Genomic DNA, 23104 nt, shown 5'->3' on the forward strand with positions numbered 1-23104 from the left:
TAATTACAAAGCTGCCAAAGTGGGAAGGCGAGAAGGCACTATGTCTCATAAAACCTAGTTTGGAGAGCTTGATATGAATCTCTTGCAGTTCTGGAATTATAAATGTTTGGCTTATATTCAGGAAATCTGGAACCTGCAAGGACTGGTAAGGTGCTTTGGTTAATGAAGGGAGAAAATCTAATGTTAGTTGAGACTGTTCTGCACACTCAGCATTTGGTTTGACAAAAAGTGCTCGAGTGCTTTTGAAGGACCAGATGTTTGTCAAGTGTAGGGAGTGGGCCCTTGTGGGGGAATCCATTTTAGACACTGTACAAAAGGGTTGCTTAGAGGTACAGGGAGGACTCAGAAGAAGACAATCCAAAATGGATCTCTGGATTCCTTAAGAGTTAAGAAGAAAAAAAGCCCGACAGAATGGATTGCGTTCACTCAGGCAAGGGAGTTGCCGGGGCGAACAGCCATGGGTACAGAAATGCCTGTGTGAGGAAGTCGGCATGAAAATAACTGCTGGGCACCTGGCTGGCTCTGTCAGTAGACCATGTGACTCTTCATCTTGGGATTATGAGTTTAAGCCCCATATTAGGTGTGTAGCCTACGTTAAAACAAAAACCTAAAACAATAAAATGATTGCCAAATGCAGCCCGTTCCAAAGCATCTTAGCCAAGTAAGAACTCAGTCACCCCCAACAGTTTTAACTCTGGCAAGGTCAAGCCATACACAGCCAACTGAGAGGAGGAATGGAATTAGGCAGGAAAGAAGAAAAGGACCATGCCGGCCTTCTAACCCTACTGCAGGTAGTTAGCCTGTAGCCTGGCTTGGCTTATGAACTCTGGACATTTGGTGTTTTTATAATTTTGTGGGGCTGACATTCTGTTTTAGTGCCTTACAAGTTCAAACAACTCTATGGACTTTATATTAAAGTAAGCTTTTTCAATCTGGATTGGTAGAAAAATATCTGAATATTTAAGAGACTAGTGGGAGATGATTTTGCTGTGTGATTTTATCCCGTGAGTTAAAAACATCAGTTATGGGGGCGCCTGGATGGCTCAGTGGGTTAAAGCCTCTGCCTCCGGCTCAGGCCATTATCTCATAGTCCTGGGATTGAGCCGGGCATGGGGCTTTCTGCTCAGCAGGGAGCCTACTTCCTCCCCCTCTCTCTGCCTGCCTCTCTGCCTACTTGTGATCTCTGTCTGCCAAATAAATAAATAAAATCTTTTTTAAAAATAGTGGTTACATATATTAAGATTTTTGGGGTGCTTGACTGGTTCCTGATCTTGGGGTTGTGAGTTGGGGCCCCAAATTGGATGTGGGGATTACTGAGAAAAAAATAAATAAACTTAAAAAAAAAAAAAAGAAGATGTTTGAGCATTTTTTTTTTTTTGGTGCTATAATTCCATTCATGTGATTATTCAAAACCTGAAATAGTTTTGTCACAATTATATATGGGATATATATAACTTTTTAACTTTTAAAACAAAGCTTTATTGTTTTGGTATTTTTTAAAAAAGATTTTATTAATTTATTTGGCAGACAGATCACAAGTAGGCAGAGAGAGAGAGAGGAGGAAGCAGGCTCCCCGTTCAGCAGAGAGCCCGATGCGGAGCTCGATCCCAGGACCCTGAGATCATGACCTGAGCCTAAGGCAGAGGCTTTAACCCACTGAGCCACCCAGGCGCCCCTGTTTTGGTATTTTTAATAAGATTTTTTATTGTACTATATTACAGCTTCATATTCTTTCCCCTTAAAATCGCTATGAAATTTTGTTCTGTTATCTTCCCATAGTTGCTACCAGAATTAATACTGCTAATACTGAAAGAGCTAATCCAGGAATTTGGTAGAATAATCTATTTTTATTTTTATTTATTCTTTTAAAGATTTTATTTATTTGACAGAGAGAGAGAGAGAGATCACAAGAAGGCAGGCGGGGGGTGGGGGAAGCAGGCTTACTGCTGAGCAGAGAGCCTGATGCTCCATCCCAGGACCCTGAGATCATGACCTGAGCCAAAGGCAGAGGCTTAACCCTCTGAGCCACCCAGGCACCCCTATCTATTTTTATAATTTATAATTTATTTATTATATAGTATTATTAATTATTTATTATTATTAATAAGGCAAAAGAAATCCTTTCTGATGATTGCTTTTAGTTGGTCATAGCTCTTATTTCCCCCTTCATTCTGTTGATAACACTTCTTTGATTATGTTAAAAATTCAGGAATTATCTTGTGGCATACTTCTTTGCCTTTTAATATTGGTAAACTCTGATTTTATTTCTTTGGGTCTTTCAGCTTCTCTCCATTTTCCTATCATTTAGATGCTTTTGATTTCTTAGTCTTTCTCTCCAACCCTTCTGTTAAGGCTGTATGTCCCCCTGTTCTCTGTTTCTCCAGAGCACAACACGTGTACATCAGCAATAACCTGTCCTCGAATTTATTCTGTGTCAACCTCTTGCCAACTGATGGTGAGTCCTAGGAGCAATCTTGAACATATTTGTATCTCTAGGGCTAACTGAGGCGCTGTATAGGTAGTCAGCTAATAACATTTTCTGTGAATGACACAATGCTAGGCATTCAGTAGGTTAATTCTTTTCATTTCCCTCACCCTCAGGTAGGAGGAATAGAAGTGAACTGGAATAGAAGGTTCAGATTCTCCATAGAAAGTTAAATAATGCTGTAGAGACTATTATGTGACTTTCTTTTTTTTTTTTTTTTTTTTTTTAATTTTTTATTTTTTATAAACATATATTTTTTATATACATATATTTTTATCCCCAGGTCTGTGAATCACCGGGTTTACACACTTCACAGCACTCACCAAATCACATACCCTCCCCAATGTCCATAATCCCACCCCCTTCTCCCCAACCCCTTCCCCCCGGCAACCCTCAGTTTGTTTTGTGAGATTAAGAGTCACTTATGGGGGAGTGTGGCCACCGCCACCTGAAAGCGGGGCCGCGAGTCTGGCCCGGAGTACCGGGGTACCGCCGCCGCCGCCGCCCCCCACCGAGGGGCCCCACAGGTCAAGATGGCGGAGAAGTAGCAAGCTGAGACTGCTTCAGCTAGCCGGAGATCAGCTAGATAGCTTATCTAAAGATTGCAAACACCTGAAAATCCATCGGCAGATCGAAGAGAAGAAGAACAGCAATTCTGGAAACAGAAAAACAACCACTTTCTGAAAGGTAGGACCGGCGGAGAAGTGAATCCAAAGCGACGGGAAGATAGACCCCGGGGGGAGGGGCCGGCTCCCGGCAAGCGGCGGAGCAACCGCGCACAAAATCAGGACTTTTAAAAGTCTGTTCCGCGGAGGGACATCGCTCCAGAGGCTAAACCGGAGCGAAGCCCACGCGGGGTCAGCGTGGCCTCAGGTCCCGCAGGGTCACAGAAGGATCGGGGGTGTCTGAGTGTCGCAGAGCCTGCGGGTATTGGAACGGGAAAGCCGGCTACAGAGACAGAGCCGACAGTAAGCTCACAGCTCGGTGTTACCTTGAACCGGTCGCAGGCTCGGTGAGCTCGGAGCGCGGCCGGAGGTCAGGCAGACGGGAGTAACTGGGCGCTGTTCTCTGAGGGCGCACTGAGGAGTGGGGCCCTGGGCTCTCGGCTCCTCCGGGCCGGAGACCAGGAGGCCGCCATTTGTATTCCCGTCCTCTGGAACTCTACGGAAAGCGCTCAGGGAACAAAAGCTCCTGAAAGCAAACCCGAGCGGATTACTCACCCCGGCCCCGGGTAAGGGCGGTGTAATTCCGCCTGGGGCAAAGACACTTGAAAATCACTACAACAGGCCCCTCCCCCAGAAGATCAACAAGAAATCCAGCCTAGACCAAGCTCACCTACCAAGGAGTGCGGTTTCAATACCAAGGAGAGCAGCAGAATTCCAGAGGAGGAGAAAGCCAAGCACGGAACTCATGGCTTTTTTTCCTGTGATTTTTTTTAGTCTTGCAGTTAATTTAATTTTTTCTTTTTCTTTTTTTTTTTTTTTTTCTCGCCTTCGGGTAAAATTTTTTTTTTTTTTAACTGTTACCTTTTTCTTTTTTAACGATTTTTTACTAGTTTATCTAATATATATATATTTTTTTTTACATTTTTCTTAGGTGTTTTCTTTTTTAAAAAAAAAATTCTTTTTTTTTTTTTTTCTTTTTTCTTTTTTCTTTCTTCCTTTTTGAACCTCTTTTTATCCCCTTTCTCCCCACTCACGATTTTGGATCTCTTCTAATTTGGCTAAAGCATATTTTCCTGGGGTTGTTGCCACCCTTTTAGTATTTTACTTGCCCCTTCATTTACTCTTATCTGGACAAAATGACAAGACGTAAAAATTCACCACAAAAAAAAGAACAAGAGGCAGTACCGAAGGCTAGGGACCTAATCAATACAGACATCGGTAATATGTCAGATCTAGAGTTCAGAATGACAATTCTCAAGGTTCTAGCCGGGCTCGAAAAAGGCATGGAAGATATTAGAGAAACCCTCTCGAGAGATATAAAAGCCCTTTCTGGAGAAATAAAAGAACTAAAATCTAACCAAGTTGAAATCAAAAAAGCTATTAATGAGGTGCAATCAAAAATGGAGGCTCTCACTGCTAGGATAAATGAGGCAGAAGAAAGAATTAGTGATATAGAAGACCAAATGACAGAGAATAAAGAAGCTGATCAAAAGAGGGACAAACAGCTACTGGACCACGAGGGGAGAATTCGAGAAATAAGTGACACCATAAGACGAAACAACATTAGAATAATTGGGATTCCAGAAGAAGAAGAAAGTGAGAGGGGAGCAGAAGGTATACTGGAGAGAATTATTGGGGAGAATTTCCCCAATATGGCAAAGGGAACAAGCATCAAAATTCAGGAGGTTCAGAGAATGCCCCTCAAAATAAATAAGAATAGGCCCACACCCCGTCACATAATAGTAAAATTTACAAGTCTCAATGACAAAGAGAAAATCCTGAAAGCAGCCCGGGAAAAGAAGTCTGTAACATACAATGGTAAAAATATTAGATTGGCAGCTGACTTATCCACAGAGACCTGGCAGGCCAGAAAGAGCTGGCATGATATTTTCAGAGCACTAAACGAGAAAAACATGCAGCCAAGAATACTATATCCAGCTAGGCTATCATTGAAAATAGAAGGAGAGATTAAAAGCTTCCAGGACAAACAACAACTGAAAGAATTTGCAAATACCAAACCAGCTCTACAGGAAATATTGAAAGGGGTCCTCTAAGCAAAGAGAGAGCCTACAAGTGGTAGATCAGAAAGGAACAGAGACCATATACAGTAACAGTCACCTTACAGGCAATACAATGGCACTAAATTCATATCTCTCAATAGTTACCCTGAATGTGAATGGGCTAAATGCCCCTGTCAAAAGACACAGGGTATCAGAATGGATAAAAAAACAAAACCCATCTATATGTTGCCTCCAAGAAACACATTTTAAGCCCGAAGACACCTCCAGATTTAAAGTGAGGGGGTGGAAAAGAATTTACCATGCTAATGGACATCAGAAGAAAGCAGGAGTGGCAATCCTTATATCAGATCAATTAGATTTTAAGCCAAAGACTGTAATAAGAGATGAGGAAGGACACTATATCATACTCAAAGGGTCTGTCCAACAAGAAGATTTAACAATTTTAAATATCTATGCCCCCAACGTGGGAGCAGCCAACTATATAAACCAATTAATAACAAAATCAAAGAAACACATAAACAACAATACAATAATAGTAGGGGACTTTAATATTCCCCTCACTGAAATGGACAGGTCATCCAAGCAAAAGATCAGCAAGGAAATAAAGGCCTTAAATGACACACTGGACCAGATGGACATCACAGATATATTCAGAATATTTCATCCCAAAGCAACAGAATACACATTCTTCTCTAGTGCACATGGTACATTCTCCAGAATAGATCACATCCTCGGTCCTAAATCAGGACTCAACCGGTATCAAAAGATTGGGATCATTCCCTGCATATTTTCAGACCACAATGCTCTAAAGCTAGAACTCAACCACAAAAGGAAGTTTGGAAAGAACCCAAATACATGGAGACTAAAGAGTATCCTTCTAAAGAATGAATGGGTCAACCGGGAAATTAAAGAAGAATTGAAAAAAATCATGGAAACAAATGATAATGAAAATACAACGGTTCAAAATCTGTGGGACACAACAAAGGCAGTCCTGAGAGGAAAATATATAGCGGTACAAGCCTTTCTCAAGAAACAAGAAAGGTCTCAGGTACACAACCTAACCCTACACCTAAAGGAGCTGGAGAAGGAACAAGAAAGAAACCCTAAGCCCAGCAGGAGAAGAGAAATCATAAAGATCAGAGCAGAAATCAATGAAATAGAAACCAAAAAAACAATAGAACAAATCAACGAAACTAGGAGCTGGTTCTTTGAAAGAATTAATAAAATTGATAAACCCCTGGCCCGACTTATCAAAAAGAAAAGAGAAAGGACCCAAATAAATAAAATCATGAATGAAAGAGGAGAGATCACAACTAACACCAAGGAAATACAAACTATTATAAGAACATACTATGAGCAACTCTACGGCAATAAATTTGACAATCTGGAAGAAATGGATGCATTCCTAGAAACATATAAACTACCACAACTGAACCATGAAGAAATAGAAAGCCTGAACAGACCCATAACCAGTAAGGAGATTGAAACAGTCATTAAAAATCTCCAAACAAACAAAAGCCCAGGGCCAGACGGCTTCCCGGGGGAATTCTACCAAACATTTAAAGAAGAACTAATTCCTATTCTCCTGAAACTGTTCCAAAAAATAGAAATGGAAGGAAAACTTCCAAACTCATTTTATGAGGCCAGCATCACCTTGATCCCAAAACCAGACAAGGATCCCACCAAAAAAGAGAGCTATAGACCGATATCCTTGATGAACACAGATGCGAAAATACTCAACAAAATACTAGCCAATCGGATTCAACAGTACATTAAAAAGATTATTCACCACGACCAAGTGGGATTTATTCCAGGGCTGCAAGGTTGGTTCAACATCCGCAAATCAGTCAATGTGATACAACACATCAATAAAAGTAAGAACAAGAACCATATGATACTCTCAATAGATGCTGAAAAAGCATTTGACAAAGTACAACATCCCTTCCTGATCAAAACTCTTCAAAGTGTAGGGATAGAGGGCACATACCTCAATATCATCAAAGCCATCTATGAAAAACCCACCGCAAATATCATTCTCAATGGAGAAAAACTGAAAGCTTTTCCGCTAAGGTCAGGAACACGGCAGGGATGTCCATTATCACCACTGCTATTCAACATCGTACTAGAGGTCCTAGCCTCAGCAATCAGACAACAAAAGGAAATTGAAGGCATCCAAATCGGCAAAGAAGAAGTCAAATTATCACTCTTCGCAGATGATATGATACTATATGTGGAAAACCCAAAAGACTCCACTCCAAAACTGCTAGAACTTATACAGGAATTCAGTAAAGTGTCAGGATATAAAATCAATGCACAGAAATCAGTTGCATTTCTCTACACCAACAGCAAGACAGAAGAAAGAGATATTAAGGAGTCAATCCCATTTACAATTGCATCCAAAACCATAAGATACCTAGGAATAAACCTAACCAAAGAGACACAGAATCTATACTCAGAAAACTATAAAGTACTCATGAAAGAAATTGAGGAAGACACAAAGAAATGGAAAAATGTTCCATGCTCCTGGATTGGAAGAATAAATATTGTGAAAATGTCTATGCTACCTAAAGCAATCTACACATTTAATGCAATTCCTATCAAAGTACCATCCATCTTTTTCAAAGAAATGGAACAAATAATTCTAAAATTTATATGGAACCAGAAAAGACCTCGAATAGCCAAAGGGATATTGAAAAAGAAAGCCAACGTTGGTGGCATCACAATTCCGGACTTCAAGCTCTATTACAAAGCTGTCATCATCAAGACAGCATGGTACTGGCACAAAAACAGACACATAGATCAATGGAACAGAATAGACAGCCCAGAAATAGACCCTCAACTCTATGGTCAACTAATCTTCGACAAAGCAGGAAAGAATGTCCAATGGAAAAAAGACAGCCTTTTCAATAAATGGTGCTGGGAAAATTGGACAGCCACATGCAGAAAAATGAAATTGGACCATTTCCTTACACCACACACAAAAATAGACTCAAAATGGATGAAGGACCTCAATGTACGAAAGGAATCCATCAAAATCCTTGAGGAGAACACGGGCAGCAACCTCTTCGACCTCTGCCGCAGCAACATCTTCCTAGGAACAACGCAAAAGGCAAGGGAAGCAAGGGAAAAAATGAACTACTGGGATTTCATCAAGATCAAAAGCTTTTGCACAGCAAAGGAAACAGTTAACAAAATCAAAAGACAACTGACAGAATGGGAGAAGATATTTGCAAACGACATATCAGATAAAGGACTAGTGTCCAGAATCTATAAAGAACTTAGCAAACTCAACACCCAAAGAACAAATAATCCAATCAAGAAATGGGCAGAAGACATGAACAGACATTTCTGCAAAGAAGACATCCAGATGGCCAACAGACACATGAAAAAGTGCTCCATATCACTTGGCATCAGGGAAATACAAATCAAAACCACAATGAGATATCACCTCACACCAGTCAGAATGGCTAAAATCAACAAGTCAGGAAATGACAGATGCTGGCGAGGATGCGGAGAAAGGGGAACCCTCCTACACTGTTGGTGGGAATGCAAGCTGGTGCAGCCACTCTGGAAAACAGCATGGAGGTTCCTCAAAATGTTGAAAATAGAACTGCCCTATGACCCAGCAATTGCACTATTGGGTATTTACCCTAAAGATACAAATGTAGTGATCCAAAGGGACACATGCACCCGAATGTTTATAGCAGCAATGTCCACAATAGCCAAACTATGGAAAGAACCTAGATGTCCATCAACAGATGAATGGATCAAGAAGATGTGGTATATATACACAATGGAATACTATGCAGCCATCAAAAGAAATGAAATCTTGCCATTTGCAACAACATGGATGGAACTAGAGCGTATCATGCTTAGCGAAATAAGTCAAGCAGAGAAAGACAACTATCATATGATCTCCCTGATATGAGGAAGTGGTGATGCAACATGGAGGCTTAAGTGGGTAGAAGAATAAATGAAACAAGATGGGATTGGGAGGGAGACAAACCATAAGTGACTCTTAATCTCACAAAACAAACTGAGGGTTGCCGGGGGGAGGGGGTTGGGGAGAAGGGGGTGGGATTATGGACATTGGGGAGGGTATGTGATTTGGTGAGTGCTGTGAAGTGTGTAAACCTGGTGATTCACAGACCTGGGGATAAAAATATATGTATATAAAAAATATATGTTTATAAAAAATAAAAAAAAAAAAAAAAAAAAAAAAGAAATGTAAAAAAAAAAAAAAAAAAAAAAAATGGGCAGAAGATATGAACAGACACTTCTCCAATGAAGACATACAAATGGCTATCAGACACATGAAAAAATGTTCATCATCACTAGCCATCTGGGAGATTCAAATTAAAACCACATTGAGATATCACCTTACACTGGTTAGAATGGCCAAAATTAGCAAGATAGGAAACAACATGTGTTGGAGGGGACGTGGAGAAAGGGGAACCCTCTTACACTGTTGGTGGGAATGCAAGTTGGTGCAGCCTCTTTGGAAAACAGTGTGGAGATTCCTCAAGAAATTAAAAATACAACTTCCCTATGACCCTGCCATTGCACTACTGGGTATTTACCCCAAAGATACAGATGTAGTGAAAAGAAGGGCCATCTGTACCCCAATGTTTATAACAGCAATGGCCACGGTCGCTAAACTGTGGAAAGAACCAAGGTGCCTTTTAACAGACAAATGGATAAGGAAGATGTGGTCCATATACACTATGGAGTATTATGCCTCCATCAGAAAGGACGAATACCCAACTTTTGTAGCAACATGGACCGGACTGGAAGAGATTATGCTGAGTGAAATAAGTTAAGATGAGAGAGTCAATTATCATATGGTTTCACTTATTTGTGGAGCATAACAAATACCATGGAGGACATGGGGAGATAGAGAGGAGAAGGGAGTTGGGGGAAATTGGAAGGGGAGGTGAACCATGAGAGACTATGGACTCTGAAAACCAATCTGAGGGTTTTGAAGGGGCGGGGGGTGGGAGGTTGGGGGAACCAAGTGGTGGGTATTATAGAGGGCACGGATTGTGTGGAGCACTGGGTGTGGTGCAAAAATAATGAATACTGTTACACTGAAAATAAAAAATAAATTAAAAAAAAAAAAAAAAAAAAAAAGAGTCACTTATGGTTTGTCTCCCTCCCAATCCCATCTTGTTTCATTTATTCTTCTACCCACTTAAGCCTCCATGTTGCATCACCACTTCCTCATATCAGGGAGATCATATGATAGTTGTCTTTCTCTGCTTGACTTATTTCGCTAAGCATGATACGCTCTAGTTCCATCCACGTTGTTGCAAATGGCAAGATTTCATTTCTTTTGATGGCTGCATAGTATTCCATTGTGTATATATACCACATCTTCTTGATCCATTCATCTGTTGATGGACATCTAGGTTCTTTCCATAGTTTGGCTATTGTGGACATTGCTGCTATAAACATTCGGGTGCATGTGTCCCTTTGGATCACTACATTTGTATCTTTAGGGTAAATACCCAATAGTGCAATTGCTGGGTCATAGGGCAGTTCTATTTTCAACATTTTGAGGAACCTCCATGCTGTTTTCCAGAGTGGCTGCACTAGCTTGCATTCCCACCAACAGTGTAGGAGGGTTCCCCTTTCTCCGCATCCTCGCCAGCATCTGTCATTTCCTGACTTGTTGATTTTAGCCATTCTGACTGGTGTGAGGTGATATCTCATTGTGGTTTTGATTTGTATTTCCCTGATGCCGAGTGATATGGAGCACTTTTTCATGTGTCTGTTCGCCATCTGGATGTCTTCTTTGCAGAAATGTCTGTTCATGTCTTCTGCCCATTTCTTGATTGGATTATTTGTTCTTTGGGTGTTGAGTTTGCTAAGTTCTTTATAGATTCTGGACACTAGTCCTTTATCTGATATGTCATTTGCAAATATCTTCTCCCATTCTGTCAGTTGTCTTTTGATTTTGTTAACTGTTTCCTTTGCTGTGCAAAAGCTTTTGATCTTGATGAAATCCCAGTAGTTCATTTTTTCCCTTGCTTCCCTTGCCTTTTGCGTTGTTCCTAGGAAGATGTTGCTGCGGCAGAGGTCGAAGAGGTTGCTGCCCGTGTTCTCCTCAAGGATTTTGATGGATTCCTTTCGTACATTGAGGTCCTTCATCCATTTTGAGTCTATTTTTGTGTGTGGTGTAAGGAAATGGTCCAATTTCATTTTTCTGCATGTGGCTGTCCAATTTTCCCAGCACCATTTATTGAAAAGGCTGTCTTTTTTCCATTGGACATTCTTTCCTGCTTTGTCGAAGATTAGTTGACCATAGAGTTGAGGGTCTATTTCTGGGCTGTCTATTCTGTTCCATTGATCTATGTGTCTGTTTTTGTGCCAGTACCATGCTGTCTTGATGATGACAGCTTTGTAATAGAGCTTGAAGTCCGGAATTGTGATGCCACCAACGTTGGCTTTCTTTTTCAATATCCCTTTGGCTATTCGAGGTCTTTTCTGGTTCCATATAAATTTTAGAATTATTTGTTCCATTTCTTTGAAAAAGATGGATGGTACTTTGATAGGAATTGCATTAAATGTGTAGATTGCTTTAGGTAGCATAGACATTTTCACAATATTTATTCTTCCAATCCAGGAGCATGGAACATTTTTCCATTTCTTTGTGTCTTCCTCAATTTCTTTCATGAGTACTTTATAGTTTTCCGAGTATAGATTCTGTGTCTCTTTGGTTAGGTTTATTCCTAGGTATCTTATGGTTTTGGATGCAATTGTAAATGGGATTGACTCCTTAATATCTCTTTCTTCTGTCTTGCTGTTGGTGTAGAGAAATGCAACTGATTTCTGTGCATTGATTTTATATCCTGACACTTTACTGAATTCCTGTATAAGTTCTAGCAGTTTTGGAGTGGAGTCTTTTGGGTTTTCCACATATAGTATCATATCATCTGCGAAGAGTGATAATTTGACTTCTTCTTTGCCGATTTGGATGCCTTTAATTTCCTTTTGTTGTCTGATTGCTGAGGCTAGGACCTCTAGTACGATGTTGAATAGCAGTGGTGATAATGGACATCCCTGCCGTGTTCCTGACCTTAGCGGAAAAGCTTTCAGTTTTTCTCCATTGAGAATGATATTTGCGGTGGGTTTTTCATAGATGGCTTTGATGATATTGAGGTATGTGCCCTCTATCCCTACACTTTGAAGAGTTTTGATCAGGAAGGGATGTTGTACTTTGTCAAATGCTTTTTCAGCATCTATTGAGAGTATCATATGGTTCTTGTTCTTACTTTTATTGATGTGTTGTATCACATTGACTGATTTGCGGATGTTGAACCAACCTTGCAGCCCTGGAATAAATCCCACTTGGTCGTGGTGAATAATCTTTTTAATGTACTGTTGAATCCGATTGGCTAGTATTTTGTTGAGTATTTTCGCATCTGTGTTCATCAAGGATATCGGTCTATAGCTCTCTTTTTTGGTGGGATCCTTGTCTGGTTTTGGGATCAAGGTGATGCTGGCCTCATAAAATGAGTTTGGAAGTTTTCCTTCCATTTCTATTTTTTGGAACAGTTTCAGGAGAATAGGAATTAGTTCTTCTTTAAATGTTTGGTAGAATTCCCCCGGGAAGCCGTCTGGCCCTGGGCTTTTGTTTGTTTGGAGATTTTTAATGACTGTTTCAATCTCCTTACTGGTTATGGGTCTGTTCAGGCTTTCTATTTCTTCATGGTTCAGTTGTGGTAGTTTATATGTTTCTAGGAATGCATCCATTTCTTCCAGATTGTCAAATTTATTGCCGTAGAGTTGCTCATAGTATGTTCTTATAATAGTTTGTATTTCCTTGGTGTTAGTTGTGATCTCTCCTCTTTCATTCATGATTTTATTTATTTGGGTCCTTTCTCTTTTCTTTTTGATAAGTCGGGCCAGGGGTTTATCAATTTTATTAATTCTTTCAAAGAACCAGCTCCTAGTTTCGTTGATTTGTTCTATTGTTTTTTTGGTTTCTATTTCATTGATTTCTGCTCTCATCTTTATGATTTCTCTTCTCCTGCTGGGCTTAGGGTTTCTTTCTTGTTCTTTCTCCAGCTCCTTTAGGTGTAGGGTTAGGTTGTGTACCTGAGACCTTTCTTGTTTCTTGAGAAAGGCTTGTACCGCTATATATTTTCCTCTCAGGACTGCCTTTGTTGTGTCCCACAGATTTTGAACCGTTGTATTTTCATTATCATTTGTTTCCATGATTTTTTTCAATTCTTCTTTAATTTCCCGGTTGACCCATTCATTCTTTAGAAGGATACTGTTTAGTCTCCATGTATTTGGGTTCTTTCCAAACTTCCTTTTGTGGTTGAGTTCTAGCTTTAGAGCATTGTGGTCTGAAAATATGCAGGGAATGATCCCAATCTTTTGATACCGGTTGAGTCCTGATTTAGGACCGAGGATGTGATCTATTCTGGAGAATGTTCCATGTGCACTAGAGAAGAATGTGTATTCTGTTGCTTTGGGATGAAATATTCTGAATATATCTGTGATGTCCATCTGGTCCAATGTGTCATTTAAGGCCTTTATTTCCTTGCTGATCTTTTGCTTGGATGACCTGTCCATTTCAGTGAGGGGAGTGTTAAAGTCCCCTATTATTATTGTATTGTTGTTGATGTGTTTCTTTGATTTTGTTATTAATTGGTTTATATAGTTGGCTGCTCCCACGTTGGGGGCATAGATATTTAAAATTGTTAAATCTTCTTGTTGGACAGACCCTTTGAGTATGATATAGTGTCCTTCCTCATCTCTTATTACAGTCTTTGGCTTAAAATCTAATTGATCTGCTATAAGGATTGCCACTCCTGCTTTCTTCTGATGTCCATTAGCATGGTAAATTCTTTTCCACCCCCTCACTTTAAATCTGGAGGTGTCTTCGGGCTTAAAATGTGTTTCTTGGAGGCAACATATAGATGGGTTTTGTTTTTTTATCCATTCTGATACCCTGTGTCTTTTGACAGGGGCATTTAGCCCATTCACATTCAGGGTAACTATTGAGAGATATGAATTTAGTGCCATTGTATTGCCTGTAAGGTGACTGTTACTGTATATGGTCTCTGTTCCTTTCTGATCTACCACTTGTAGGCTCTCTCTTTGCTTAGAGGACCCCTTTCAATATTTCCTGTAGAGCTGGTTTGGTATTTGCAAATTCTTTCAGTTGTTGTTTGTCCTGGAAGCTTTTAATCTCTCCTTCTATTTTCAATGATAGCCTAGCTGGATATAGTATTCTGGGCTGCATGTTTTTCTCGTTTAGTGCTCTGAAAATATCATGCCAGCTCTTTCTGGCCTGCCAGGTCTCTGTGGATAAGTCAGCTGCCAATCTAATATTTTTACCATTGTATGTTACAGACTTCTTTTCCCGGGCTGCTTTCAGGATTTTCTCTTTGTCATTGAGACTTGTAAATTTTACTATTAGGTGACGGGGTGTGGGCCTATTCTTATTGATTTTGAGGGGCATTCTCTGAACCTCCTGAATTTTGATGCTCGTTCCCTTTGCCATATTGGGGAAATTCTCCCCAATAATTCTCTCCAGTATACCTTCTGCTCCCCTCTCACTTTCTTCTTCTTCTGGAATCCCAATTATTCTAATGTTGTTTCGTCTTATGGTGTCACTTATTTCTCGAATTCTCCCCTCGTGGTCCAGTAGCTGTTTGTCCCTCTTTTGATCAGCTTCTTTATTCTCTGTCATTTGGTCTTCTATATCACTAATTCTTTCTTCTGCCTCATTTATCCTAGCAGTGAGAGCCTCCATTTTTGATTGCACCTCATTAATAGCTTTTTTGATTTCAACTTGGTTAGATTTTAGTTCTTTTATTTCTCCAGAAAGGGCTTTTATATCTCTCGAGAGGGTTTCTCTAATATCTTCCATGCCTTTTTCGAGCCCGGCTAGAACCTTGAGAATTGTCATTCTGAACTCTAGATCTGACATATTACCGATGTCTGTATTGATTAGGTCCCTAGCCTTCGGTACTGCCTCTTGTTCTTTTTTTTGTGGTGAATTTTTACGTCTTGTCATTTTGTCCAGATAAGAGTAAATGAAGGGGCAAGTAAAATACTAAAAGGGTGGCAACAACCCCAGGAAAATATGCTTTAGCCAAATTAGAAGAGATCCAAAATCGTGAGTGGGGAGAAAGGGGATAAAAAGAGGTTCAAAAAGGAAGAAAGAAAAAAGAAAAAAAAAAAAAAGAAAAGAAAAGAAAAGAATTTTTTTTAAAAAAGAAAACACCTAAGAAAAATGTAAAAATATATATATATATATTAGATAAACTATTAAAAAATCGTTAAAAAAGAAAAAGGTAACAGTTAAAAAAAAAAAATTTACCTGAAGGCGAGAAAAAAAAAAAATGAAAAAGAAAAAATTAAATTAACTGCAAGACTAAAAAAAATCACAGGAAAAAAGCCATGAGTTCCGTGCTTGGCTTTCTCCTCCTCTGGAATTCTGCTGCTCTCCTTGGTATTGAAACCGCACTCCTTGGTAGGTGAACTTGGTCTCGGCTGGATTTCTTGTTAATCTTCTGGGGGAGGGGCCTGGTGTAGTGATTCTCAAGTGTCTTTGCCCCAGGCGGAATTACACCGCCCTTACCCGGGGCCGGGGTGAGTAATCCGCTCGGGTTTGCTTTCAGGAGCTTTTGTTCCCTGAGCGCTTTCCGTAGAGTTCCAGAGGACGGGAATACAAATGGCGGCCTCCTGGTCTCCGGCCCGGAGGAGCCGAGAGCCCAGGGCCCCACTCCTCAGTGCGCCCTCAGAGAACAGCGCCCAGTTACTCCCGTCTGCCTGACCTCCGGCCGCGCTCCGAGCTCACCGAGCCTGCGACCGGTTCAAGGTAACACCGAGCTGCGAGCTTACTGTCGGCTCTGTCTCTGTAGCCGGCTTTCCCGTTCCAATACCCGCAAGCTCTGCGACACTCAGACACCCCCGATCCTTCTGTGACCCTGCGGGACCTGAGGCCACGCTGACCCCGCGTGGGCTTCGCCCCGGTTTAGCCTCTGGAGCGATGTCCCTCAGCGGAACAGACTTTTAAAAGTCCTGATTTTGTGCGCGGTTGCTCCGCCGCTTGCCGGGAGCCGGCCCCTCCCCCCGGGGTCTATCTTCCCGTCGCTTTGGATTCACTTCTCCGCCGGTCCTACCTTTCAGAAAGTGGTTGTTTTTCTGTTTCCAGAATTGCTGTTCTTCTTCTCTTCGATCTGCCGATGGATTTTCAGGTGTTTGCAATCTTTAGATAAGCTATCTAGCTGATCTCCGGCTAGCTGAAGCAGTCTCAGCTTGCTACTTCTCCCTTATGTGACTTTCATTCCTAAAAATATCCTAGTGAGTAGAACAGAAACAGGAGATACCTTTCTTGTAGAGGAACATCTGATTTCTTTTTTAGAAGATTAAAAAATGCAAGGTCGGATTGTATGCCAGGTTTACAACATATCTGATATGCAGAAGGACCTGTCAAAAAGAAGAAGATATCTAGCATATGAAATTCTTTAAGGTATTTTGGATTTCATATAAGATGTGTTTTATCTTTTGGTCAACCAGGTGCTGCCATTCATATTCTAAATTAAATGTCTTAACATAAATTTATTATTAATGAAATTCTCTTAAAATTCAACCTAAAGGGACAGAGTTTCATGAATCTTTCATATATTTGTTTGTAGTGCTGGGAGATACCAGACATCATTTTAAAACTAGAGAGGGTGGACTTAGAGAGCGGGGCAGAGGAAGAACAGGCGAATGAAACTCAAATTTAAAGATTTCCTTTTTACAATGTGAAATTATACTTCATCCCTTGGGTGACATCTAGAGTGACCTGCCATTTCCCGAGATCATTATGTAGCAGAAAGGATTAATAATTATTATTTTAGACACTGAGCCTATTCTGTTTCATGTAGACAAATATTTCCAAATTGCCCTTCATAGGGAATATGCAATGTTTATGCCTACAAAACCAGTCTATTTTTTATTAGGTTCGGTTGGCTATGTGTAGTACATCATTAGTTTTTGATGTAGTGTTCAGTGATTCATTAGTTGCATATAACACACAGTGCTCATCGCGACATGTGCCCTCCCTGATACCCATCACCCAGTTACCCCATCCCCCCTCCCTGCTCCTCTCTGAAACCCGGAGTTTGTTCCTGGAGCCCATAGTCTCTCACAGTTTGTCTCCCTGATTTCTCCCCCTTCAGTTTTCCATTCCTTTCCCTTTGGCCCTCCATCTTATTCCTTATGTTCGACATATAAGTGAAACCATGTGATTTTTGTCTTTCTCTCCTTCACTTAGCATAATCCTCTCCGGTTCCATGCATGTGGATGCAAATCCTTTCTGATGGCTGAGTAATATTCCATTGTACCACATCTGCTTTATCCGTTCATCTCTTGAAGAGCATCTTGGCTCCTTCCACAGTTCGGCTATTGTGGACATTGCTGTTATGAACATTAGAATGCATGTGCCCCTTCTTCTCACTACATCTGTATCTTAGGGGTAAATACCCAGTAGTGCAATTGCCGGGTCATTGGGTCGTTATTTTTAACATCTTGAGGAACCTCCATACTGCAAAACCAGTCTTTAGAATATTGATCTTTTTATGTCAGATTTTAAAAGATGTACTACCATAGAGCTGTAATTGGGATTTTCTTTAATTAATATGGAGTGAAATTAAATATCTTCTATATTAAAAAAAATACTTTCTCTAGTAGTTAATCACATCCTTGCCAAATTCTTTACTTACCATGCTTGCACACGTAAAAGCCACAGGTTCCATTAATTATGAGTTAGGACCTTGTAAATTGGGTGACCTTGTTCTTATTTTCCCTTAGGAAGAAAGTATTAAAGCTGAGTTTTGTTTATTGCACACCTCTAACAGATTTTTCAGTTGAATTGTACCATTAGTAATCAGATGTAGTCATTTTGGGGAGTTAAAAATAATGAAATAGATTATTTGTTGTTACAAAGAAGTGAAAAATCTCCCATTTTCCAGATCCCTTGTTTCTCTTATATTGCACTGTGAACTTACCAAGTGATCAGATAAATCAGGATGTTTTTGTAAATAGATGGGCATCTCCTGAATGGGTCCTGGGTATAAACAGATGTGGTCAAAATTCCAAAAAAAAGTATGTGTGGGACACCTGGGTGGCTCAGTTAAGCATTTGCCTTTGGCTGAGGTCACAATTCCCGGGTCCTGGGACTGAGTCCCACATTGGACTCTGCCTGCTGCTTCCCCTGCTTGTGCTCTCATGCTCTCATGCTCTCTCTGGCAAATGAGTAAATAAAATATTTTTTAAAAAGTGTACATCATATGAACTCTCAAGGAAACAGATGTATAGTGAGCCTCTCTGTAGCTGCCATCTTACTGTGTTTAAGTGGATACATTTCACTTAATGAGCCTATCCTTCATGTTTCATCCTTTCTGTGCTGCAGAAATGATTTTAGGCTCTCACCTCAAATTTTGCCACCCTTCACAGTCCTGAAAGTATGTTAAAGACCAGCTATTCTTAAACCTGAGATGTTATGTCTAGGTAACTCCTAGAAATTATGAACTAGGTGATGACAAAGACAGAGGTGTCAGAAGTAAGGAAAGGAGACAAAATAGAAAGATATTTGGAGAACTTGGTTGCTAAAGTATTTTCAAGAACAAAAGAGAGACTCTTGTTTTTTATTATTTTGAAATAATCACAATTAGCTAAAAAGCCATAATCAGTTGTAAAAATGTGAAATGACAGCGATAATAAGAAATTTGTGGTTCAAGTAATGTGAAGCCTCGTGTAAAATCTTCATGGATGTGGAAACACAGCCCTCACTAGTTAGAATGGCAAATTGCCAGTACTACTTCTGCTATGACAAAGGTTCAATTTTTTAAAATTTTGATGAAAAATCATGTTTCATGCTACTATAGCAGAAAACAACAGACTTCAGAATTTACGCAGCTGATATCATATGCTTTGATTATTATATAACCGATTTTTTTTTCCTGTTTGGGAAATTAGGCAGATGTGTTTGCCTGTACCCTCTCTCCACATAAGCTAATGCCTTTTGTATACTTTTTAAAAAAAATTTTTGTTAGATTTTAAGATGCTTAAGTTTAGGGACGCCTGGGTGGCTCAGTTGGTTAAGCAGCTGCCTTTGGCTCAGGTCATGATCCTAGTGTCCTGGGATCGAGTCCCACATCGGGCTCCTTGCTCAGCAGGGAGCCTGCTTCTCCCTCTGCCTCTGCCTGCCATTCTGTCTGCCTGTGCTCGCTCTCTCCCCCTCTCTCCCTCTGATAAAAAAAAAAAAAAAATCTTTAAAAGATGCTTAAGTTTAATGATGCTTGGTGTTATAAAAGATCTTCACATCTTCTTATATAAAATGTGAAGAATTATTAGAGGAATAAATAAAGGAAAAAGAATGTTAGGCTTTATAAAAATACACCATTTCCAAAAATGAGATATTACTATGTGCCTATCCCAAGTCCCCAATTTAGTTTTATCCACCAGAACTTTTGGTCTCTTAGAACTGATTATATTGTTAACATGTCTTATCAATCACATGTGATACAAAAGCGGTGTCTTGAATTTATGCTTAATTTGGGGGAAGTATTTCTTTAAATGAATAATGCTAATTTGTTTTTTGAAAAGATTTACATAAATTGTAACAATGGGGAAGATTTTTTTCACAAGGATTTTCAGACTGTTTCCTAGGTACCTAATAATATTTGCATGAAGTAATCCATATAACAGGTAAGTATGATGATCTGTAAGGTAGTGAGTATATCAAGATTCCAGTGGACTAAATTATGACAGAACTAAAGGGCAAATGTCTTGAGGTAAGATGATGAAGTTGAACCTACTGTCCGGATCAGATAAGAGTAGAAGGCTGGTACTCATGGTTAATTTATGAACTGGTTATATCCTGTGATCATTTACAAAAATTTTTAGTTCCTTTATTATGAACAAAGAATGTTTATCATTCATGCTAATCCTTTTTTCCTATATTTTCACTTACATTACGTTTATTTGGTCACAGATTTTATATGGCCAAATGTATTGATACTTTCTTTTATAACTTCTGTTGTTTGAAAAATCTGTCACTCATCAGTAATACCACTCATATATGTTTTCCTCTGAAATATTTAATGGTTTAATGCTTTTGTTAAAAAGAGTAAACACGGGCGCCTGGGTGGCTCAGTGGGTTAAAGCCTCTGCCTTCGGCTCAGGTCATGATCCCAGGGTCCTGGGGTCAAGCCCCACAGAACCCCACATCCAGCCCCACATGGGGCTCTCTGCTCAGCAGGAAGCCTGCTTCCACACTCTCTCTCTCTGCCTGCCTCTCCGCCTACTTGTGATCTCTGTCTGTCAAATGAATAAACAAAAATCTTTAAAAAAAAAAAAAAAAAGAGTAAACACTTTTACGAATAGGGTTTATCTTGGTGTATGTGTTGAGATGCGTAGGTAGGTTTTGCTCACTAATTTTTTCTAGAGTATTTTTATTTTCCATCGATTATTCTTTTGTAGGCAACATAGCATTTAATAATTATATTTTTGGCGGTCGCCACCGCTGCCCCTGTCCCGGCTGGCGGCCGCCGCTGCTGGTGCCTCCCCTGCTGGTGCCGCCGCCGCAGCCGCAGCTTCCGAGCTGCAAGCTGAGCGGAGGCCCGGACGGAGCGCCAGCGCCGCCTGCCCAGCCACCCCGCCCGCCGCTCCCCGGCCCGGCCAGCTCTGCCGGCGCCCCCGGCGCCCCCAGTCCGCCCGCCCACGCGGGCCCAGCCTGGCGTGACTGCCTGCCGCCGCGCTCCTCCTCCTCCCGCGCCCGCGGCCTGCCGCCTCCTCTGCCCGCCCCCTCTCCGCGCAGCTCCGGGCTTGCGGCGCAGCCACTCTCGGCGCCCTGCAGCGCCCCCCCCACTCCCTTTCCCCCGGTCCTGCCGCCCTGTCTACTCGCAGGTGAACGTTCCTGAGGAGCCCCAAGTACTGGAACTATGAGGCTCACGTCCTTGGGGTGATCAAGATGATTACCAACTGGTTGGAAACTTGGTCGAGGAAAGTATAGTGAACTATTTGAGGCCATCAGCACCACCAACGAGAGAGAGGTTGTAAATATTCTCAAGCCAATGAAGAAAAAGAAGATAAAACGAGAGGTTAAGATTCTGGAGAACCTCCGTGGTGGAACAAATATCACTAAGCTGATCGACACTGTGAAGGACCCTGTGTCAAAGACCCCAGCTTTGGTATTTGAATATATCAGTACTACAGATCTTAAGCAACTTGACCAGGTCCTGACAGACTTTGATATCGGGTTTTATATGTATGAGCTATTTAAGGCCCTGGATTCCTGCCACGGCAAGGGAATCACGCACAGGAATGTGAAACCTCACAAGGTCGTGAGAGATCACCAGCCGAAAAAGCTGCGACTGATAGCCTGGGGTCTGGCAGAGTTCCACCATCCTGCTCAAGAGTACAATGTCCGTGTAGCCTCGAGATATTTCAAGGGCCCGGAGCTTCTTGTGGACGATCAGATGTATGATTACAGCTTGGACATGTGGAGTTTGGGCTATGTGTTAGCAATGATCTTTCGAAAGGAGCCCTTCTGTCACGGACAGCACAACTATGACCAGCTTGTTCGCATTGCCAAGGTTCTGGGTACAGATGAGCCGTATGGGTATCTGAAGAAATATCACATAGACCTAGATCCGCACTTCAACGAAATCCTGGGACAACATTCACGGAAATGCTGGGAAAACTTTATCCATAGTGAGAACAGATACCTCGTCAGCCCCGAGGCTCTAGATCTTCTGGACAAATTTCTGCGATACGACCATCAACAGACACTGACTGCCAAAGAGGCCATGGAGCACCCGGACTTCTATACCCTGCTGAAGGAGCAGCCCCAGCCTTCTGCAGGCAACACTGTGCTTTCCAGGGGCCTCACGGCAGCCCGGTGAAGACTTGGAAGGCGATGGGTCATGCGGCATTGATGCTCGCCAATAAAACCGACCAACCAAACCCAAATCTTGAAGGAAAACTACAATGTGATAAAATGAAATTCTAGTCATTCCTTCTAAATGCAAAGAAGAGTAAAGACCTAACTGTCTGTCAAAAAGAAAGAAATCCCCCAGTACTAGTCTACAGGGTGCTGCCGTTGTGGCGGCAGGAGGATGCCCAGAGTTCAGGATCTGAGGGAGCACTCCCTTTGGAATGCATGGGAGAGGAGAGACCTGGAGTTGTTGTTGTTCATTTACCTTTATTTAACAGGAGCCTACTGTTGAATTAACCCGTTCAGTCAACAAGCTCTGAATATCTGACTTCCTGTCTATTCCACTATGGTCTGGGTTTCCTTTGGTGTGAGATTCAGGCTCAAGATTTAGCAAAACGTCAGCAGTCTATACTGACACACCAGCCTCATTTATGAAAAAAAGATATTAAAACAGTGACAGTATTTTTTAAGCTCTTTTACAAATTCATGTTTTATGTATTTTTTTATGACATGAGCTCTCTGGGAAATGGGCCTCACCCCTGCAGTTTTCTTCTAAGTGTATTCATTTGGGAGCAAACTGCAGGCGCTCACAAGAGGCCCCTTTGCCGTCAGCAGGCATCACTTAAAACCTTGTGACACCGTGAACAAGTCCCTCTGTCTCACTAGAAGTGTGATGCGAAGTGCATAACTTGGAGCTCACTGTAACCTTTGTTGATTTGCCTGGTCATAAAACCTTGTTGCTATTTTTTCCATGTAGCCTTTTTTTATTTTTTGCAGACTTATAAGGAAAACGTCACCATTTCCCAGCACATCCATCCCTATGTGTGCACCTGTTTTCATGCACCTCTCTAAAATAGAGACTTTCTGGTCATAACCATAATGAAAGCTGGAAAGTCGGTCTTCAGGCAGGTTGGGGAATAAGGGAAACATCCTATTAGAATGTATTTAGGAAAAGACCTATTGAGTGACAAAAATGTACTCTTCC

The 23104-nt window shown here is 41.0% G+C and overlaps 1 protein-coding gene across 1 annotated transcript; it reads left to right on the forward strand.

Moving 5' to 3' along the window:
- The first annotated feature begins 411 nt into the window (after nucleotides 1–411).
- LOC131839707 (casein kinase II subunit alpha'-like) lies at nucleotides 412–22352 on the forward strand. The gene is given in 6 exon segments (XM_059187462.1): nucleotides 412–461; nucleotides 2385–2455; nucleotides 20664–21006; nucleotides 21105–21136; nucleotides 21139–21168; nucleotides 21171–22352. Coding segments are annotated over 6 exon segments (1443 nt in total). The 3' UTR covers nucleotides 22088–22352.
- The last annotated feature ends 752 nt before the right edge of the window (nucleotides 22353–23104 follow it).

Source organism: Mustela lutreola, chromosome 8 (assembly GCF_030435805.1).
Source record: "Mustela lutreola isolate mMusLut2 chromosome 8, mMusLut2.pri, whole genome shotgun sequence".
Lineage (NCBI taxonomy): Eukaryota > Metazoa > Chordata > Mammalia > Carnivora > Mustelidae > Mustela > Mustela lutreola.